This window comes from Corvus moneduloides, chromosome 27 (assembly GCF_009650955.1).
Source record: "Corvus moneduloides isolate bCorMon1 chromosome 27, bCorMon1.pri, whole genome shotgun sequence".
Taxonomy (NCBI): domain Eukaryota; kingdom Metazoa; phylum Chordata; class Aves; order Passeriformes; family Corvidae; genus Corvus; species Corvus moneduloides.
The window spans coordinates 5,654,293-5,672,123 of record NC_045502.1 but is presented as its reverse complement, the minus strand read 5'-3'; the positions used below and the strand labels follow the sequence as shown (position 1 = coordinate 5,672,123).

At 60.9% G+C, this 17,831-nt stretch overlaps 2 protein-coding genes across 2 annotated transcripts in view; one reads left to right on the top strand and one right to left on the bottom strand.

The window, feature by feature from the left end:
* LOC116435489 (zinc finger protein OZF-like) overlaps positions 1 to 12,415 on the top strand; it is a 45,538-nt gene extending 33,123 nt beyond the window's left edge. The window contains exon 8 of the mRNA XM_032091823.1: positions 11,711 to 12,415. Within this exon, the coding sequence (XP_031947714.1) occupies positions 11,711 to 12,257 (547 nt within the window). The 3' untranslated portion in view covers positions 12,258 to 12,415. The remainder of the gene's footprint in view (positions 1 to 11,710) is intronic.
* On the bottom strand, positions 985 to 2,859 carry LOC116435688 (translation initiation factor IF-2-like). Its single transcript, XM_032092207.1, has 2 exons — positions 2,575 to 2,859; positions 985 to 1,732 (listed from the first exon to the last, which is right to left on the bottom strand). Exons 1-2 carry the CDS (start codon positions 2,857 to 2,859, stop codon positions 1,064 to 1,066), a joined length of 954 nt encoding a protein of 317 aa, XP_031948098.1. The 3' UTR covers positions 985 to 1,063.
* Positions 12,416 to 17,831: the final 5,416 nt, after the last annotated feature.

The window sequence follows — 17,831 nt, the reverse complement described above, 5'->3', positions numbered from 1 at the left end:
ATCATACTGAGGGTGACTGGAATCATACTGGGATTGTCTGGAAGTGGCTGTGAGCAACTGGAATCATGCTGAAAGCAACTGGGAAGAAGTGGGAAGGACTGGGAGCATGCTGGGGGTGACTGGGATATACTGGGAGAGACAGGGAATCACGGGGATCATACTGGAGGCTACGGGGGTCATGCTGGCATTGACAGAGAGCAACTGGGATCACACTGGGGGCCACTGGCATGATACTGGGAGTGACAGGGCATGACCATGAGAATGTTCAGGGAAACTGGGATTTACTGGGTGTGACTGGGATTGTGCTGGGGGGAACTGGGACCACACTGGGGGCTACTGGGGGCAAACATGAGTGACTGGGGCCCTGCTGGGAGAGACTGGCATCATACTGGGAGTGACTGGGACTATGCTGGGGCAACTGGGAGAACGGGGAACACACTGGACAAAAGTGGGACAACTGGGAGAAACTGGGACCATGCTGGGGGCAAATTGCATCATAATGGGGAACAACTGGGAGTGACTGGGTTCATACTGGGAGCAACAGGGAGTGAGGGGAAGTGACCAGAATCATACTGGGACTGATGAGGAAACTGGAACCACTCGGGGAGGGAACTGGGCTCACACTGGGAGCAGCCATTTCCCGGCCCCGGGACCCCCGAGCCCCTTTCCAGCCCCGGGACCCCCGAGCCCCTTTCCAGCCCCGGCACCCCCGAGCCCCTTTCCCGGCCCCGGGACCCCCGAGCCCCTTTCCCGGCCCCGGGACCCCCGAGCCCCTTTCCCGGCCCCGGCACCCCCGAGCCCCTTTCCAGCCCCGGCACCCCCGAGCCCCTTTCCCGGCCCCGGGACCCCCGAGCCCCTTTCCAGCCCCGGGACCCCCGAGCCCCTTTCCAGCCCCGGGACCCCCGAGCCCCTTTCCAGCCCCGGCACCCCCGAGCCCCTTTCCCGGCCGTGCCGCCCCTGCAGCCCCCAGACCCCCCCGCCGGGCTCCCGCCAATCCCAGGGGTCCCCCCTCTCGGGCTCCCCGCTTTGGGCTTCTGGGGCTCTCCTCTCTCCGGGGTCCCGCTTAGGGAAGCCGCGCCTCTCCCGGGGCTCCCCAAAACCGGGGTCCCCCCGCCCCCGCCGGCCCCGCGCCGTCCCCACGGGGCCCCGGCAGAGCTCGGAGGGCCCGGCCCGGGAAGCCCAACCCCCACCGCGGGGGGACCCGCATCCCCCCGCCCCCGCCGGGGCTCTGCCGCCACCGCCACCGGCACCCCCAAAAACACCTCCCGGGACCCCCGATATCCGCCCAAGGGGCATCTGCGGCTCGCCTTTGGAGTCCCGCAAGCTCCAAACATCGCGCCGCCCGCCCCGACAGACAGCATGAAACAGCGAGCCCCAAATCGATTCCCTGCGAGCTCCAAAGATCCCTCCCCCCTCCAAAAACACCGCCCGGCATGTTTGGGCCGAGCTCCCCCTCCCCGGGCACCTGCGGGATGCGGGGCGGGCGATGCTCCCGGCCCGAGCGGCTGCGGATCCAGAGAGCGCTGCCCGCACGTGGAGCCTCCTCCGCCTGCTCCGGCTCCTCCTTCTTCCCGCCGTGCCTCCTCTTCCTCCTCCTCTGTCCCGCCTCCTCCTCCTCCTGCCCTTGCTCCGTGCCTGCGGCCGCGGCCCGGGAGCTCTCGGGGCAGCGGGGCCGGGCCGGGCCACGATGGGAAAGGGCTGGGTCACCCCAGAGCGAGCTGGGGCAGCGGAGCTTTGGGGCAACAACGGCAAAGGGGTGCGAGAGGGGGGATCCGGGCAGGTGGGACAGCGGCAAAGGGCTTCCAGTGGGGTCCCCCAGTTAAGCCCAGCACCCCAAACCCCGTCCCAGCCCTCCCCGTTCCCTCCCCAGCCCCGGCTGAGTGCGGGGCTCAGCCCAGGACCCGTCGCCGTTCGGGGCTCCCCCGAGTGCAGCAAACGGGAGAGTGCCCCCCGGGTGAATTTTTGGGGTTCGCTCTACCATCGGCGCTTTAAGATGCCCCGGTAAAGTCGGTGCCCACTGTAACTCCCGTTAAAAGGGCAACACCACTCCCGTTGATTCCGGCAGCGGAGCCCCGGGATGGTTTGGGGGTCCCAGAAGGGTTTGGGGGTCCCTGGAGGGTTTGGGGGTACCTGGGTGGTGCCGATGATGGCGATGGGGACCCCGTGCTGGGTCTGAACATTCGCGAGGGGCTCCTGGGGGGGTTTTGTGAGTCCCGGGGATTTTTGGGGTCCCGGTGGTTTTTTGCGGGTTCCCGAGGGGGGTTTTCAGGGGTCCCAAAGTGGGGGTTTGGGCGATCCCGGGGGGAATATTTGGAGGTCCCAAGGCTGTTTTGGGGTCCCTGCCGGTGATGGAGATGGGGACCCCGTGCCAGGTATAAACCTTCTCAAGGGGGGTCCGGGGGGTGTTGGGAGGTCCCGTGGGAATTTTGGTGTCCTGAGAGGGATTTGGGGGGTCTGTATGGGGCTTTGCGGTCCTGGGGAGTTTTTGGAGGGTCCCCGGGATATTTTCGGGGTCCCAGGAGAGGTTGGGGTTCCCCGGGGGGTGTTGGGGATTCCCGGGAGGTTTTGGGGTACCTGGGCGATGCCGGTGACAGAGCTGGGGACCCCGTGCCGGGTATGAACCTTCTCGCTGCGCACGGGCAGCGTCAGCGTGTTCAGGGAGATCCTGGGGGGCCCGGGGGGTTCACCCCAAATCCCAGGGGACCCCGAAATGCTGAGGGACCCCTGAACTCCCCTCACTGCTGGATCTGCTGCAGGCAGGGGGGCACCAGCACTCGGCCCCCACCCCCCACTCTGACGGGGGGGCTGCAGAAGAAATCTGGGGGGCACAGACGGATGAATGGGAACACCTGGGACCATGGTGGGATCATAGTGGGATCATACTGTGAGTGAATGGGATCATACTGGGGTCATACTGGGATCATACTGAGTGTAACTGAAAGTGACTGGGATCATACTGGGGGTGACTGGGAGCCCCAGGGCCCATGCTGGGAGTGACCTGGGCCCCACCCCGGGTGGAACTGGGGGAACTGGCCCAGCCGGGGCTCAGGGTTGTTCTCCCCCAGGGCTGCTGCCACCCCCGGCCCCAGAGAGCCGAGGGACAGGGGAGAGCCGAGGGACAGGGGACAGCCAGGGAACACGGCCTGGCCCAGGGACACTGTGCTCCAGCACTCTGGGCTGTTGTGGCCGGGGCGTTGCCCTTGGGCTCCCAGGACAGGCAGAGGGGGCAGAATCCCCTCCAGGAGCTGTTGTTGGCTCGAAGCTTTGGTGTTGGACATTCCCGCGGAGCCACCTGCAGTGGCCGGAGCCCGGGCGGTGCCCGGTGCCACCAAAGCCGCTCCGTCAGTGCCCTCCTGCCCCGGGCAGGGCAGAGAACACCGAAGGAAAGGCCCGAGCTCGGCTCGGGGCAGGGAGAGGGCACTCCCCTGGCGCTGCCACGGGCACCACAGACCCGGCCTGGGGAAAGGATTGGGATTTATGTCCCAGCGAGTCGCAGCAGGGATTGCTTCTCATTTCACCGCTGTCATTTGATTGGCCTTGAATTCCAATCATTTCCCCATGGAATTCCCATGGCAATGGGCTGGGGGGAGATCTATCCATGGGATGAGAGTGAGATCTGCCCATGGAAATTCCATGGGAATTCCTGCATTCCCAAGTGCCCCATTCCTGAATCCCACATTCCCATAGGAATTCCCCTCCCCCTCCCACACCCACCTTTGTGCTCCAGAGCCTCCTGACCACATCCGATGTATTCTGGGAGCTCTTCCACACAGGTGTGTCCCAGGTAATGCTTCATCTGCTCTGCCAGGATCCCTTTGGATTCCCAGCACCTCTGGGGGATCCGGGTGGCACCGTCGGACACCGCAAAGCTCCCGGATCCCAGCTGGAAGGAGATGAAATCCCACCCGTTGTAGCCGTGCCGGTGGGATCCATGGACGCTCCGTTGGACAGGAGGTCGCAGCTGGAAACCACCTGCACCGTGGGGAGACCTGGGAACGAGGAGAGAACGGACCCATGGAGTCGTGTCCCAGCCCCACGGAGCCCCTTGCAGCTCCCTGGATTCCTATGCCAGGCACGCAGATCCCATGCCACTCCCACAGATCCCATTCCCACAGATCCCAGCCCAGCCCCCAGCTCCCCCCACTCCCCCCGCTCTGGTTGTACCGGCCCCATCTCCAGGTCACTGTCGGCCGCGCGCCGGTTCCTCTCCTTGAGCCGGGTCTGGCCATCCCAATATCCCGGGTCTGGCCATCCCAATATCCTGGGTCTGGCTATCCCAATATCCCGGGTCTGGCCATCCCAATATTCCGGGTCTGGCTACCCCAGTATCCCGGGTCTGGCCATCCCAATATCCCGGGTCTGGCCATCCCAGTATCCCAGGTCTGGCTATCCCAATGTCCTGGGTCTGGCTATCGCAGTATCCCGGCTCTGGCCATTCCAATGTCCCTGGTCAAGGAAAAGGGTGGGTCTGGGGTCTGGGAGAGGGAGGTGGCCGGGAAAAGGCTGGGTTGGTGCCGGATAAGGGGGTGCAGGGGGGTCTCAGTGCCAGGCAAAGGGGTAAAAGGGCATCTCGGTTCTCAGGAATGGGGGTCCAGGGGGGTCTCAGGGCCGAGGAAATGGGGGGCAGGGACTTGGAGAGGCAGAAGGGAGTTCCAGGGGCTCCCTGTGCCCAGGGAAGGGGGGTAACAGGGTGGGGGCACCCGGGAAGGGGGAGTTCAGGGGGTCTCTGGTTTTGCAGAAAGGTGGGGCTGGGGGCTGGGAAAGGCAGGAATGGGGGTCCGAGGCGTTCCAGGGCGTCCCAGGGTCAAGCACACGGGAGGTCTGGAGGCTGGGAGACATGGGATGGCCGGGAAAAGGGGAGCAGGGGGGTCCTGATGTCCGGCAGTAGGGGATTCAGGGGGGTCCCTGTGCAGGATGAGGGGTTCAGGGGGGTCCCGGGGGTGCTGGGGTCCCAGTCCCCCCTCGCCGCCCCAGGAGCCCCCAGCCCCAGCGCTGGAGCCATCGCGCTGCTCCGGGCAGATGCCGGCAGCGCAGGCTGGGAGATGCGGCAGTGCCCGAGGGAGGGCGGGGGAACGGGGGGATCACTTCCAGCTGTCCCCAGGGAAGGCTCTGTCAATCCCAGTCAATCCCAGTATGGTTACAGACAATCCCAGTATGGTTACAGACACTCACAGTACATCCCAGTTCCCGTCAGCATGCACCCTGTCACCCCCAGCATGCTCCCAGTAACTCCCACCTCCTCCCAGTTGCTTTCAGCACGATTCCAGTTGCTCACAGCCACTCCCAATCAATCCCACTATGATTCCAGTCACCCTCAGTGTGATCCCAGTCTCACCCAGCATGGTCCTGGTTGTTCACAGTGTGGTTCCAGTCACCCCCAGTATGGTTACAGACACTCCCAGTATATCCCAGTTACCCTCAGCATGTCCGTAGTCATTCCCCGACACTCCCAGCGGCCCCAGTGAGGTGTTAGTTATCCCCGTATGATCCCAGTCATGCCCAGAATATCCCAGTTGCCTCCAGCATGCATCCAGTCATTCCCAGTTCTCCCAGTTGCTTGCAGCATCATCCCAGTTTCTCTCAGTTGCTCCCAGTAGCCCAAGGTGTGAGCCCAGTTGCTCCCTTTCAACACAAATATGATCCCAGTTACCTCCAGTACGATCCTGGTCACATGCCAGCACTCCCAGTATGGTCCCATTATCATCCCAATTGCTTCCAATCACTCCCAGTATGGTCCCAGTTACCTCCAGCATGGTTCCAGTTGCTTCCTAGATCAACCCAGTCAGTCCCAGTATGATGCCATTTGCTCCCAGCCTGCTCCCAGTTGCTCCCAGTCACCCCCCAGTATGGGGGATGATATGCATGGTGTGTTCCCAGTCACTCTCAGATACTCCCAGTATTAGTCCAGTCACTCCCAGTATGATCCAAATGTGACCCCAGTGTGCTCCCAGTCACTGCCAGTATGAACCAGTTGCACCCCACATGGTTCCAGTTGCTTTCACCCTCACTTTTGTTCCAGTCCCTCCCAGTCTCTCCCAGTGTACCCCAATTGCCTCCAGCATATTCCCAGTCACTCCCAGTTCCTTCCAGCATGATCCTATTTGCTCTCAACCACTCCCAGTGAGCCTCAGCGTAGTCACACTCACTGCCAGTATGATCCCAGCCACCTCCAGCATGATCCCAGTTATCCCAGTTCATCACAGTATAAGCCCAGTTGCTTCCAGTCACCCCCAGCATGCACCCAGTCACTCCCAGTTCCTCCCAGTTGCTCCTAGCATGATCGCAGTTGCTCACAGCTGCTCCTGGTCACCCTCAGCAGGATCCCGGTCACTCCCAGTGTATCCCATTTGCCTCCAACATGGTCTCAATTGCCCCTTGCAGGCTCCTACTCACTCCCAGTATGATCCCAGTATGATCCCAGTACAAACCAGTCACTGCCAGTGGTGCCACTCTTGGGATGCCCCAGCCCTCTCTGTGTTCCCCCCTCCCGGCTCTCCAGGCTCCCCAGAGGAGCCCCAAGGGCTGCAAGTCCCCACCCAGGGTCCCCAGCAAGGCCCAGTTTGGATGTGCAGCCCCCAGTTTTCCCAGTTTCCCTCTCCTTTCCCCGGGCCGGGTTCCCCCGCCCCCAGCGGGTGGGAGCAGCCCCGCGCTGCCCATCCCGACCTGTCCCGGCTCCATCCCCGCTGCTCCCGCGGGCTGCGAGGGGCTCGGGAACGGGGGAGGGGGAAGGGGAGGAGGGGGGACTGAGGAGGAGGAGGGGAGGAGGAGGAGAAGTGAGGAAGAGGCGGAGCGGCAGCGGGAAGCTGGAGGAGAGGAGGAAGCGCTCGGCTCCAGCGCTCGCTGAACTCGCAGCCCCCCGGGACCATCGCCCCCCGTCCCGCAGGTGCCCGGGGAGGGGGAGCTCACCCCAAATGTCCCGGGGGGTCCCTGGGTTTGGGGTTTTTTGGGGGGATGTTTGGAGCTTGCGGGACTCCAAAGGCGAGCCGCAGATGCCCCTCGGGCGGATATCGGGGGGTCCCGGGAGGTGTTTTTGGGGGTGGTGGTGGCGGCAGAGCCCCGGCGGGGGCGGGGGGATGCGGGTCCCCCCGCGGTGGGGGTTGGGCTTCCCGGGCCGGGCCCTCCGAGCTGTGCCGGGGCCCCGTGGGGACGGCGCGGGGCCGGCGGGGGCGGGGGGACCCCGGTTTTGGGGAGCCCCGGGAGAGGCGCGGCTTCCCTAAGCGGGACCCCGGAGAGAGGAGAGCCCCAGAAGCCCAAAGCGGGGAGCCCGAGAGGGGGGACCCCTGGGATTGGCGGGAGCCCGGCGGGGGGGTCTGGGGGCTGCAGGGGCGGCACGGCCGGGAAAGGGGCTCGGGGGTGCCGGGGCTGGAAAGGGGCTCGGGGGTCCCGGGGCTGGAAAGGGGCTCGGGGGTCCCGGGGCTGGAAAGGGGCTCGGGGGTGCCGGGGCTGGGAAAGGGGCTCGGGGGTCCCGGGGCTGGGAAAGGGGCTCGGGGGTGCCGGGGCTGGAAAGGGGCTCGGGGGTCCCGGGGCTGGGAAAGGGGCTCGGGGGTGCCGGGCTGGGAAAGGGGCTCGGGGGTCCCGGGGCTGGGAAAGGGGCTCGGGGGTCCCGGGGCTGGGAAAGGGGCTCGGGGGTGCCGGGGCTGGAAAGGGGCTCGGGGGTCCCGGGGCTGGAAAGGGGCTCGGGGGTCCCGGGGCTGGGAAAGGGGCTCGGGGGTGCCGGGCTGGGAAAGGGGCTCGGGGGTCCCGGGGCTGGGAAAGGGGCTCGGGGGTCCCGGGGCCAGAAATGGCTTCTCCCAGTATGAGCCCAGTCAGTCCCAGTATGATCCTGGTCACTTCCCCTCACTCCCTGCAGAATCCCTGTTACTCCCAGTATGAACCCAGTCACCGCCAGTCATTTCCCATTATGATGCAATTTGTTCCCAACATGGTCCCAGTTTCTCCCAGTTCTTCCCACTTTTTTCCAGTGTGTTCCCAGTTCTCCCAGTTGCCCCAGCATAGTCCCAGTCACTCCCAGTATGATGCCAGCCTCTCCCGGCAGGGCCCCAGTCACTCATGTTTGCCCCCAGTTTCCCCCAGCATGGTCCCAGTTCCCCCCAGCACATTCCCAGTCACACCCAGTGTGGTCCCAGTCACCACCTGCATGGTCTCAGACACTCCCAGTATATCCCAGTTGCCCTGAACATTCTCATGCTCATTCCCAGGCACTCCCAGTTACCTCAGCATGGTTCAGTTGCCCTCAGTTTTATCCCAGTCACTGCCAGTACATCCCAGTTTTCACCAGGATGCATCCTATCATTCCCAGTTCCTCCCAGTTCCTCCCAGTGCATCCCCAGGAGGCTCTCAGCATGGGCCTGGTAGCTCCCAGTAACCCCCAGTCAGAGTCCACTGACACCCACTATAATCCCAGCAAGGCCCCAGTCACTCCCTGTATGATGCCAGTGGCCTCCAGTTGCTCCCTGTCAATGCTAGCATGACCCCCGTAGCCTCCAGTATGATCCCTGTGGCTCCCAGTCACCCCCAGCATGCTCCCAGTCACTCCTACTTCTTCCCAGTTGCTTTCAGCATGATTCCAGTTGCACACAGCTGCTCCCAGTCAATCCCAGTATTCCAGTCACCCTCAGTGTGATCCCAGTGTCACCCAGTTGCCCCTAGAATAGTTCCAGTCCCTCTCAGCATGGTCCCAGTCATGCCCAGTTGCCCCCGGGGTAGATTCACTTGGCCCAAGCGTGGTCCCAGTTGTCCCCAGCATGATCCCAGCTGTTCCCAGTGTGGTTCCAGTCACTCTCTATATGGCTACAGACACTCCCAGTTGCCCCAATAAGGTTCCAGTTAACCTCAGAATGATCCTAGTCTTTCCCAGTTACTCCCAGTTACCCTTCAGCATGATCCCATTTGCTGTCAGTTGCTCAAAGCATAGTCCCAGTTGCTCCCAGTATGATGCCGGTTGCTCCCATTATGATGCCAGTTGCCCCAGTTGTGGTCTCAGTCCCCTCAGCAGGGTTCCAGTACCTTCCAGTTGATCCCAGTTGCTCCCAGTGTGTCCACATTTTCCTCCCAACATGGGCCCAGCAGCTCCTAGTAACCCCCAGTCAGGTTGCATTCATGCGCAGTGTAATCCCGGTGGCTCCCAGGATGATCCCAGTAGGACCCGTAGTCACTGCCAGTATGGTTCCAGTCACTTCCAGGATAATCCCAGTCACTCCCAGTATGATCCCAGTTGCACCCAGTCACCTCCAGCATGGTTACAGTCACCCCCAGTATGACCCCAGTCACTCCCAGATATTCCCAGTAATTTTCCAGTCATGCCCAGTGACTCCCTGTCACTCCCAGTGTGGGCCCAGTTGCTCCCAGTCACTTCCAGTATGATTCCAGTCACAGCCAGCACCTTTCCAGTCACTCCCAGTCTGGTTCCACTAGGATCCCAGTCACTCTCAGATACGCCCAGTACTATTCCAGTCACTCCCAATATGATCCCAGCTATTTCCAGTGGGATCCCAGTATGACCCCAGCATGGGCACAGCTGCTCCCATCATCATCCAGTGTGGTTCCAGTTGCTCCCATTTACCTCCACTGTGCTTTCAGTCTCTCCCAGTGCATCCCAGTTGCTGCCAGCATGTTCCCAGTCAGTCCCAGTAACCCTGAGTTGCTTCCAGTCTGATCCCAGTTGCTCACCGCCACTCCCAGTCACCTTCAGTGCAGTCCCAGTTGCTCCAAGTGTGATCCAGTAGGATCACAGTGTCCCCCAGCACGGTTCCAGTTGCTCTCTGTTCCTCCCCATGTGATCCCAGTTGCACCCAGTTTCCCCTAGTATAGTCCCAGTCACTCCCCATATGATCCCAGTCCCTCTCAGCATCGTCCCAGTCGTGCCCAGTTGCCTCCAGTCACTCCCACTTGCCCCAGTATGGTCCTGATTGTTCCCAGTGTGAACAGACACTCCCAGTATATCCCAGTGTCCCTCAGCATGCTTGTAGTCATTCCCAGGGACTCCCAGTTGCCCCAGTAAGGCTCCAGTTACCCCACTACAAACCAGTCACTGCCAGTGGTGCCACTCCTGGGATCCCCCAGCCCTCTCTGTGTTCCCCCCTCCCGGCTCTCCAGGCTCCCCAGAGGAGCCCCAAGGGCTGCAAGTCCCCACCCAGGGTCCCCAGCAAGGCCCAGTTTGGATGTGCAGCCCCCAGTTTTCCCAGTTTCCCTCTCCTTTCCCCGGGCCGGGTTCCCCCGCCCCCAGCGGGTGGGAGCAGCCGAGAGCCCCGCGCTGCCCATCCCGACCTGTCCCGGCTCCATCCCCGCTGCTCCCGCGGGCTGCGAGGGGCTCGGGAATGGGGGACCCAGGGTGTGGCTGGTGCTGGGGGGAGGAGGAGAAGGGAGAGGAGGGATGAAGAAGGAGAGCGAGAAGGGATGGAAGCAGGAGAAGGAGGTGGGATTAGGGAGGAGGAGGAGGAAGGATGGAAGAGGAGGAGTGGGAGGAAGAGGAAGAGGAGAGACAAAGGAGGATCAAGAAAAGGAGAAGGATCCACGAGGTCGAGCACTCCCTGAATTCACAGCCCCCTCCACCCGTGGGATCATCAACCCCTCATCCCAAAGGTCCCTGGGGAGGGGGAGCTCGGCCCAAATATCCTGGGGGGGTCCCTGGGTTGGGTTTTTTGGGGGGGATGTTTGGAGAATGAAGAACTCCAAAGCTGAGCAGAAAATGCCCCTGGGGGGACATTGGGGGGTCCCAGTGGCGGCTGCCGGCAGAGGCAGTCTGGAGGAGGAGACCCCTGGGACCCGCAGGACCCCAAAGTGGGGAGCCCAGAGAGGGGGGAGCGCCGCGATTCACGGGACCCCCACAGCCTGGAGAGGGAGAGGGGGGGACTCCTTGGAGTCCCTGCACCCCAAATCAGAGAATAAGGGGAAAAGGATGCATGGACCCATAACCCCCAGCATCCCTAAGTGGGGAGAGGGAAGAGGGGGAACTTTTCAGATTCCTGGGACTCCCAGCAGCCTGGGGAGGGTGGGAACCAAGTAGACGGGGGACCCCCAATACAAGTGTGACCCCCAGCAGCTGGGACAGGGGGAAACCCCCGAACACAAAATGGCAGAGACCAGAGACGAGGAACTCCTGGAGGCTTTTTCAGGGGTGAATCTCGGTGTTTGGGAGGTTTTTATGGACCCCAGATGCCCAGGGACTTCCAGAGACGGACGTGGGCAGAGGGACCTATAAACTAAACGTGCTCACAAGTTGTTTTCCCTCCAAACCAGGAATTCCCATTCCCAACCTTTGGCCAGAAGGAGGACGAGGCTGCGAGGAAGAGGAAGATGCCCCGGGAGCCCCAGGCAGGTGAGGAGGAAGTCACTGCCCCTTTCCCCTCTCTCCTGCTCCATCTCCCAGCCCAGCATCGCCCCCGGCTGCAGGACAACCCCGCTGCCGACGCCGTCCTGCCGGGGACGGACTGGGGGGATCTCCTTCCCCTTCCCTGTGGCACGGAGGCAAATCCCATCCTCTCCTTGTCCTTCCTCCCCCAGACAAGGAGCTGAGCACAGAGCCCAGGGAGGACAAATCCCCACAGCAGAACCTGGTGGAAGAGGCCGTTTTGAGCGGCTCCAATGCACAGGAATGCAACGGGGAGGAAAAGCCCTGGAGATCCCGCACGAGGAGGGGCTGCAAATGCAGCCCAGGGTGCTCTGAGGAGGAAAGACCCACCCTGTGCTGGGAAGGTGGCCGGAGATGCAGCCAGAGGTCAGAGCTGGTGGTTCATGAGCAGCTTCACAATGGGGAGAAGCCGCACAAGTGTGGGGAATGTGGGAAGAGCTTCAAACGGAGCTCCCACCTGATTGACCACCAGAGGATCCACACTGGGGAGAGACCCTATGAGTGTGGGGAATGTGGGAAGAGCTTCAGGCGGAGCTCCAGCCTGATCCGCCACCAGATTATCCACACTGGGGAGAGGCCCTACCAGTGTGGGGAATGTGGGAAGAGCTTCACAGACAGCTCCTACCTGATCGTTCACCAGCGCATCCACACAGGAGAGAGGCCCTACGAGTGTTCCGAGTGTGGGAAGAGGTTTCAGACCAGCTCCAGTCTCCTCCTGCACCAGCGGATTCACACGGAGGAGAGGCCCTTCCGCTGCCCCGACTGCAGGAAAGGATTCAAGCAAAAGTCCCACCTCCTTACCCACCAGCGCATCCACACTGGGGAGAGGCCCTACGAGTGTCCCGAGTGTGGGAAGAGCTTCTCCAGGAGCTCTCACTTGACCCAACACCAACGGAGGCACCGCTAAGGGAAGCCCTGCGAGTGCCCTGATTGCGGGAAGAGCTTTGTCCGCTGCTCCAACTTCATCCCCCATCAGAGGACCCACATTGGGAAGAGCCCTGGTGTAGTGGTTTGGTCCAAAATACTCATTACTGTTTACCTTCTGTGAGATAAGAATTAGGAGAAATGCAAAGCAGGCACCAAACTTGAAAGAATATAAAGAAGTTTATTAACAGACCTAAAAGAAGGGGAAAAAAAAAATTATACCCCCTTCAGAACTCTCCTCCTCCCCCCACCTTCCTCCCTTCTCCCACTGACAATGTGAAAAGACAACTCTTGAGATGTTCAGTCTGTTTATCACTTCCATAATAACCTTGTTCAGCCCATTTAGAAAGAGAAGTCTCTTCTTGCTCGTGCTATGAAAACATTATCACAACGAGAGAGCCGCCCACATCCAAATATCGTTCAGTCCATTTAGGAAGAGGAGTCTCTCTGCCTGCATGTGAGTCCCTTCCCCCGACTTGCAGCTTTTCCTGCAACTGCTCTTGAGGGTCCACTCTTGAAGTTTTTTGGGGTACAGTTTTAAGGTTGAGCCGTTCAGAAACAAAAACAGAGGCCCTTCTCCTTCCCTGGGAGCAAAGGGTCTTCATCATCTTCATCGTTAGGACTATCTCTGGGAGCATCTCTAGGAACTGAGGTTTTCTCCTTTCCCGTTTGGAGCAAAAGTCCTCATCTGGTTCATCTCTCCCTGTCCAAACTTCTCATGAAATTACAGCTGCGTCAGCATCTGCCTATCTCAGCGCAGGTGCTTTTGCTCACGAGCTGAACACTCCACCCCCCAGATCTTCATGGAATTACAAGGGGATACTCTGATATATCATAGCTTCACAACAGAATTTCAGCTTTAAGCATTTCCTCTTTCTCTTCCCTCAGGTTTTCAGCTCTTCACAGCACTAAAAGGGTTAATCTCACCTCGGCCTTGCAGCTTTGCAGGTGGAATGTTGAATGTTGCTTATCGCAGTGGAGAGGGGGGAGAGCCGAGCCGCTCCGGCTGCCCACAGCAAGGCAGTGGGGGGGTTCCATGGCTGGAACAGGTCCATCGACTCCAGGATGGCCGTGGCCCGGCCTGGCCTGGCCCAAGCACGGCCTGGGCTGGGCCCACTGGGCCCCACTCAGGCCCCGCAGCCACCTGTCCCAGCACGGGAAACGAGAGAGAGCTTGGAGGGGGAGTTTGTCTGTTCTTAAGTGTGGATCACAGAGGCGGTCACAGCTTTAAGTGGCTTCGAGAATTGTCCATGGTCAAACTGGCCAGCTGATAGGTTCTGTCAGGTCCCAGAGGAAACTGGGGTAAGCACCCCTTAGCAAGGACATCCCTTCCGGGACTGTGCTTGCTAACCTATGACACCTGGTGACCCACATTCCCTGTGATCCGTGTTTGGAAGACCCCAGGCTGGTGCTCTCCACGTTCTCCTGGATCCCCGTGGGTACCTGGGTGAATGCAGGGGCAGGAACATCCATTGGGACTCAGATCAACATTGGAAATTCATTGGGAAGAGCTGATTTATTGACTTTACAGCCCAAAAATTCTCATCCGCTCTGTCCAGTTGTTTCTTTTGGTGCCATCTAGCAGTCCTGGATGATCTTGGAGGTCTTTTTCGACCTAAATAGTTTCCTCCGTCATCCTGTCAAAACAACCAAAATTGGGGTAGAAATAAAGAAATTAAAGATATCTAAACTGCACCATTTTAGCGGGATTTGGGGGTGAGTTTGGGGTTGGTTCAGGGGAATATTTGGGAGGATTTGGGTGTTGTGATGCCATGGGTTGAGCAGACAGGGCCACAATCTCACAATTGTGCTGGCAGAACGTGTCCACCTGAGCCCGTCTGTTCTCCAGGAATTCCGGTTGTCTGTCCCAGTCCCTGCCCTGGGACTCCTCCTTTAGGGTGTGCCCCCCAAAGTGCCCAAATCGCTGCTGAAGTGCCCGAGCTGCTCCCAGCTGAGGATGTTCCTGTCCCCCAGCCTGTCCTGGTCGGTGCCATGGGGGCTGGGACGGGGTCTGGGGGCTCCCTGGGAGACTGGGAGGGGCTTTTGTGTCTCTTGAGGGCATTTGTGGTGCTTGGAGGGGCCTTTTGGGGTGGTCTCTCACAGAGTTTGGTGATCTAGGCATGGCCGTGTGTCTTGGAGATAATTTGGGTAGTTCTTGGGGTCATTTATGATGCAGGGAGTGGTTGGGGGGGCTTCCTGGTCAGGAGCTGTGGGGTGGTTTGAGGGGTTTGGGAGTGGCTGTGGGGCTGGGAGGGGGTTTTGAGGCGCCGGTGATCCCCCAGACCCCCCAAAGCCACCAGCCCCTGTCCCCCAAGATGCTGCCGGGGGTCAGGGGCTACATGTTGGGGTTCATCCACCTGGCACTGGAGGAGAAGGTGAGGGGGGGTCCCCAGGGGCCGTGTGTGTCCCCCCAGAGCATGTGTGACCCCTCCTATCCCGGTGTCACCCCCTTTTCCCTGCCCACAGTGCTCCTGAGCCAGCCCCTGCTGCCCCGGGAGGGAATTTGGGGAGGGGGCAGAGGGGGTGCGCAGCCCCCGCCGGGGGATGACCCCGGCCCAGCGCCCTTCGTTCAGCACCGAGCTGGGCTTGGGGCCGCAGGAGGAAGAGGCCGATGGGAAGCAGATCCTGCAGGGGGGACAGGGCTTGGGCTCAGGGCAAGGTCCTGCCCTGCACACCTGGCTCAGGTGTGAGCCTGCCCCGGGAAGGGAGCGGGACATTCCCATCCCCAGGGTTCAGGGCTGGGAGCAGCGCTGGGACCACGGGCATGGAAATACTGGGAGCCACTGGGACCGCACTGGGGGGTGAATTATCCCCCCCAGCACCTTTCCAGGCTGCCCTGTGAGCTGAGAAATGCTCGCTGGGCCTCAGCCTTGGCCAAGAGCCCCCGGGCTCAGCTGCTCTGAGCTCAGGCACTGCCGGCTCCCGCAGCCTGCCCAGGGCCGCCCTGCCCGTGCCGGGGCTGTGCTGGAATTCTCTGCTGCTGCTGGGCCACTCGGGGGGTCTGGCCCAGCAGGAAAGGTGACCCTGAGCCAGGAGCTTTCCTTGGCCGCAGCAAAGCCTCGACACAGAAGGACCTTCCCAGGGCTGTGCCCTGGGCCGGGAGGGATTGTGCCACCAGAGCTGTCCCGCAATTTCTTCTGCCAGGCAGCTTTAGCACATGAGAAGTGGAGAAGCCAGAGCTGCCTCTCAGCTTTCCGCAGTCCTGCAGAGGAATCCAGAGGTGTGGGAAGCACCCTGGGAACAGGGTTTAGGTGCCAGGGCAGGGGAATTCAGAGCCCTTTCCTCCCCCGTGGGCCCAGGCTCTGGCCCTTGCCCTTTGCAATGGCCCTGCAGCTGCCAGAGGGGCCTTTTTGGCTCAGCTGAGAGCAGTCCTGCTGCAAGGCTGTCCTCGAGCTGCTTGGGCTGCACATGTGCCCAGGGAATGCTCATTGCTTGCAGTCTCAGGTGCTGTGGGTGTGCAGGTGTAACTACTGCAGGAGGGAACAGCTCTGCTGGGGGCAGTTCTCTTTTTCTTGGTGGTTTTTATGTTTAATGAACGTTCCCTGCCAGCTCTGGGCAGAGCTCTGTAGCTGTATGTGCCACTTGTCTGTGGCATTGTGGCTCAGGAGGCGGCCAAGGGGAGCTTGGCCGAGGTGTGGGCAGAGGAATGGCCATCAGGCCAGGCTGGGGGGTCAGCGGCCGGTCAGTTGCGTTGCGTGGCCGCGGCTCTGGAGGCTTGTGTGGGAGCGTGTGCAGGGATGGAAAGCTGGGGCTGCCGCCGCTGTGTCCCAGAGCCGGGAAGGCCGGGGCTGGCCCGGCCCTGGCCCGGCCCCGCCAGCTCTGCCAGCTGCCGGCGGGGACACAAAGGGCAGCTCCGAGCTGCGGCCGCTGCGCTGCGGCCGCACAAACGCAGCGCCCGCAGAGCTGCAGGGCAAGGTGCTGGCCCTGGCTCGGGGCTGGGCCGGGGCCAGCGGCAGAAAATCAACTTGCAGCTTGGGCCCCGCAGCAGGGAGGAGCAGCAATTGCTGGCTGAGAGAGACTCTTGCCAAGGGCCTGCGGGGCCGGGCCCCAGGGAACGGCTTCCCGCTGCCCGAGGGCAGGCTGAGATGGGATGTGGGGCAGCAATGGTTCCCTGGCAGGGCGCTCAGGGCCTGGCACAGGCTGGCCCCAGAAGCTGCGGCTGCCCCCGCATCCCTGCAAGTGTCCCAGGCCGGCTCGGCCATTGGGGCTTCCTGCCCAGGAGGGCTGGGCTGGGCTGGGCTGGGCTGGGGCTGCTGAGGGTGGGATGGGCTCTGCCTGAGCCAGCTGAAGGCTGCGCATGATGAGGCCGGGGGGACCCCGTTCCTGAGTGGGTTCTGGGATATCCCACATTCCTGAAGGTGATCCTTTTCCTGGTCTTAAAATCAAGAGTCATACACAGTTAGAAGGGGAAAAGGGATTTTACCTTGGTATTTATTTTAAGGATCCTTAGGTGCACACGTCCAGGTCATGTGCATCGAAATGCACCCCGCCAAATTATATCCACCCCAAAAGATCGGGTATAATATTATAGGTTTTACTAATTAGCATATCTATCAAAGGTTCCCCAATGAGAGGTTCAAGTGAGCCCCCCTCCCCAAGGAGCCTTCCCCTGCATGGTTCTATCTTAGTTTACAGAATATGTTCTGGAGAGGACCTTGGGGTCTGGGTCACACTGATCTTTAGCTATGGAGCTTCTAAAATGTTTAGTCTCTTAGCTTGACAAACAAGTTCAGGATTGTAGAGAAAAAGCACTAAGAATACAGAAGTTGTAAAAAAGGTGTAACAGGGGTATAAAAGAAAAGGCAAAAAATCTTCATGGCTTCAAAGGGATCTCAGGGTATGTCCCATTCCTGAGGCAGTTTTGGGGTACTCCCAATGTTTAGGGAGGGGTTCTGAGAGGAGGGCTCTGGTACTTGGAAGGGGGACCTATTTGCAGGGAGCCAGGGAGCCCATTTTGGGAAGGATGCTGCTGTTTCTGGCAATGTTGAGAGGTTCTGAATGGGCTGTGGGGCCCTGGCTCTCATTTTGGGACTTGAGGTGAGCCCATGGGCACAGCAAGGCCTGAGGAGAGGTTCCAAGCTCCCATTTGGGATGGAGGGATTGAGCGGGTGCCTCCAATGAACTCAATCCCAGCCCCAATGTGTTGATGGCAGCCCCAAATGGCTCGATCCGTCAGCCCCAAGGCCCGGCTGTGGGGAGTCAGGAAGCACAGAAGGGGAATTGGTGTCCAGGAGGGGTGGGATGGGATGGGACGGGACGGGATGGGGGTGGCATTGTGGCGGTGGGATGAAGTTTGGGAGGGATGGGGTGGTTTGGCCCCTTGGAGTGGGGCACTCCAGGGAGGAAAACCAGGATCTGCTTTTGGGGAGGTTCTTGCTGCTTTTTGACAGTTCTGGGACCTCTGAGTGGCTTCTGGGAGGTTGCAGTGAATTTGGGGAAGGTGCCATAAACCCCCCACAACTTGGGGGTCTGAGGTGAAGTCCTCACATTTAGGGAGGATGAGAGGACCCCGACTGGGAGAAGGAAGGAATTCGGAAGGAAGGAATTCGGAAGGAAT

Bases quoted from the DNA above. Each gene is read 5' to 3' on its own strand.
- LOC116435688 (XM_032092207.1), bottom strand. From the start codon at position 2,859: ATGGTCCCAGGTGTTCCCATTCATCCGTCTGTGCCCCCCAGATTTCTT. The intron at 1,733-2,574 runs GTACCCCAAAAC...GTTGCCCCAAAG, and splicing joins CTGTCACCGGCATCGCCCAG to CTCCGCTGCCCCAGCTCGCT.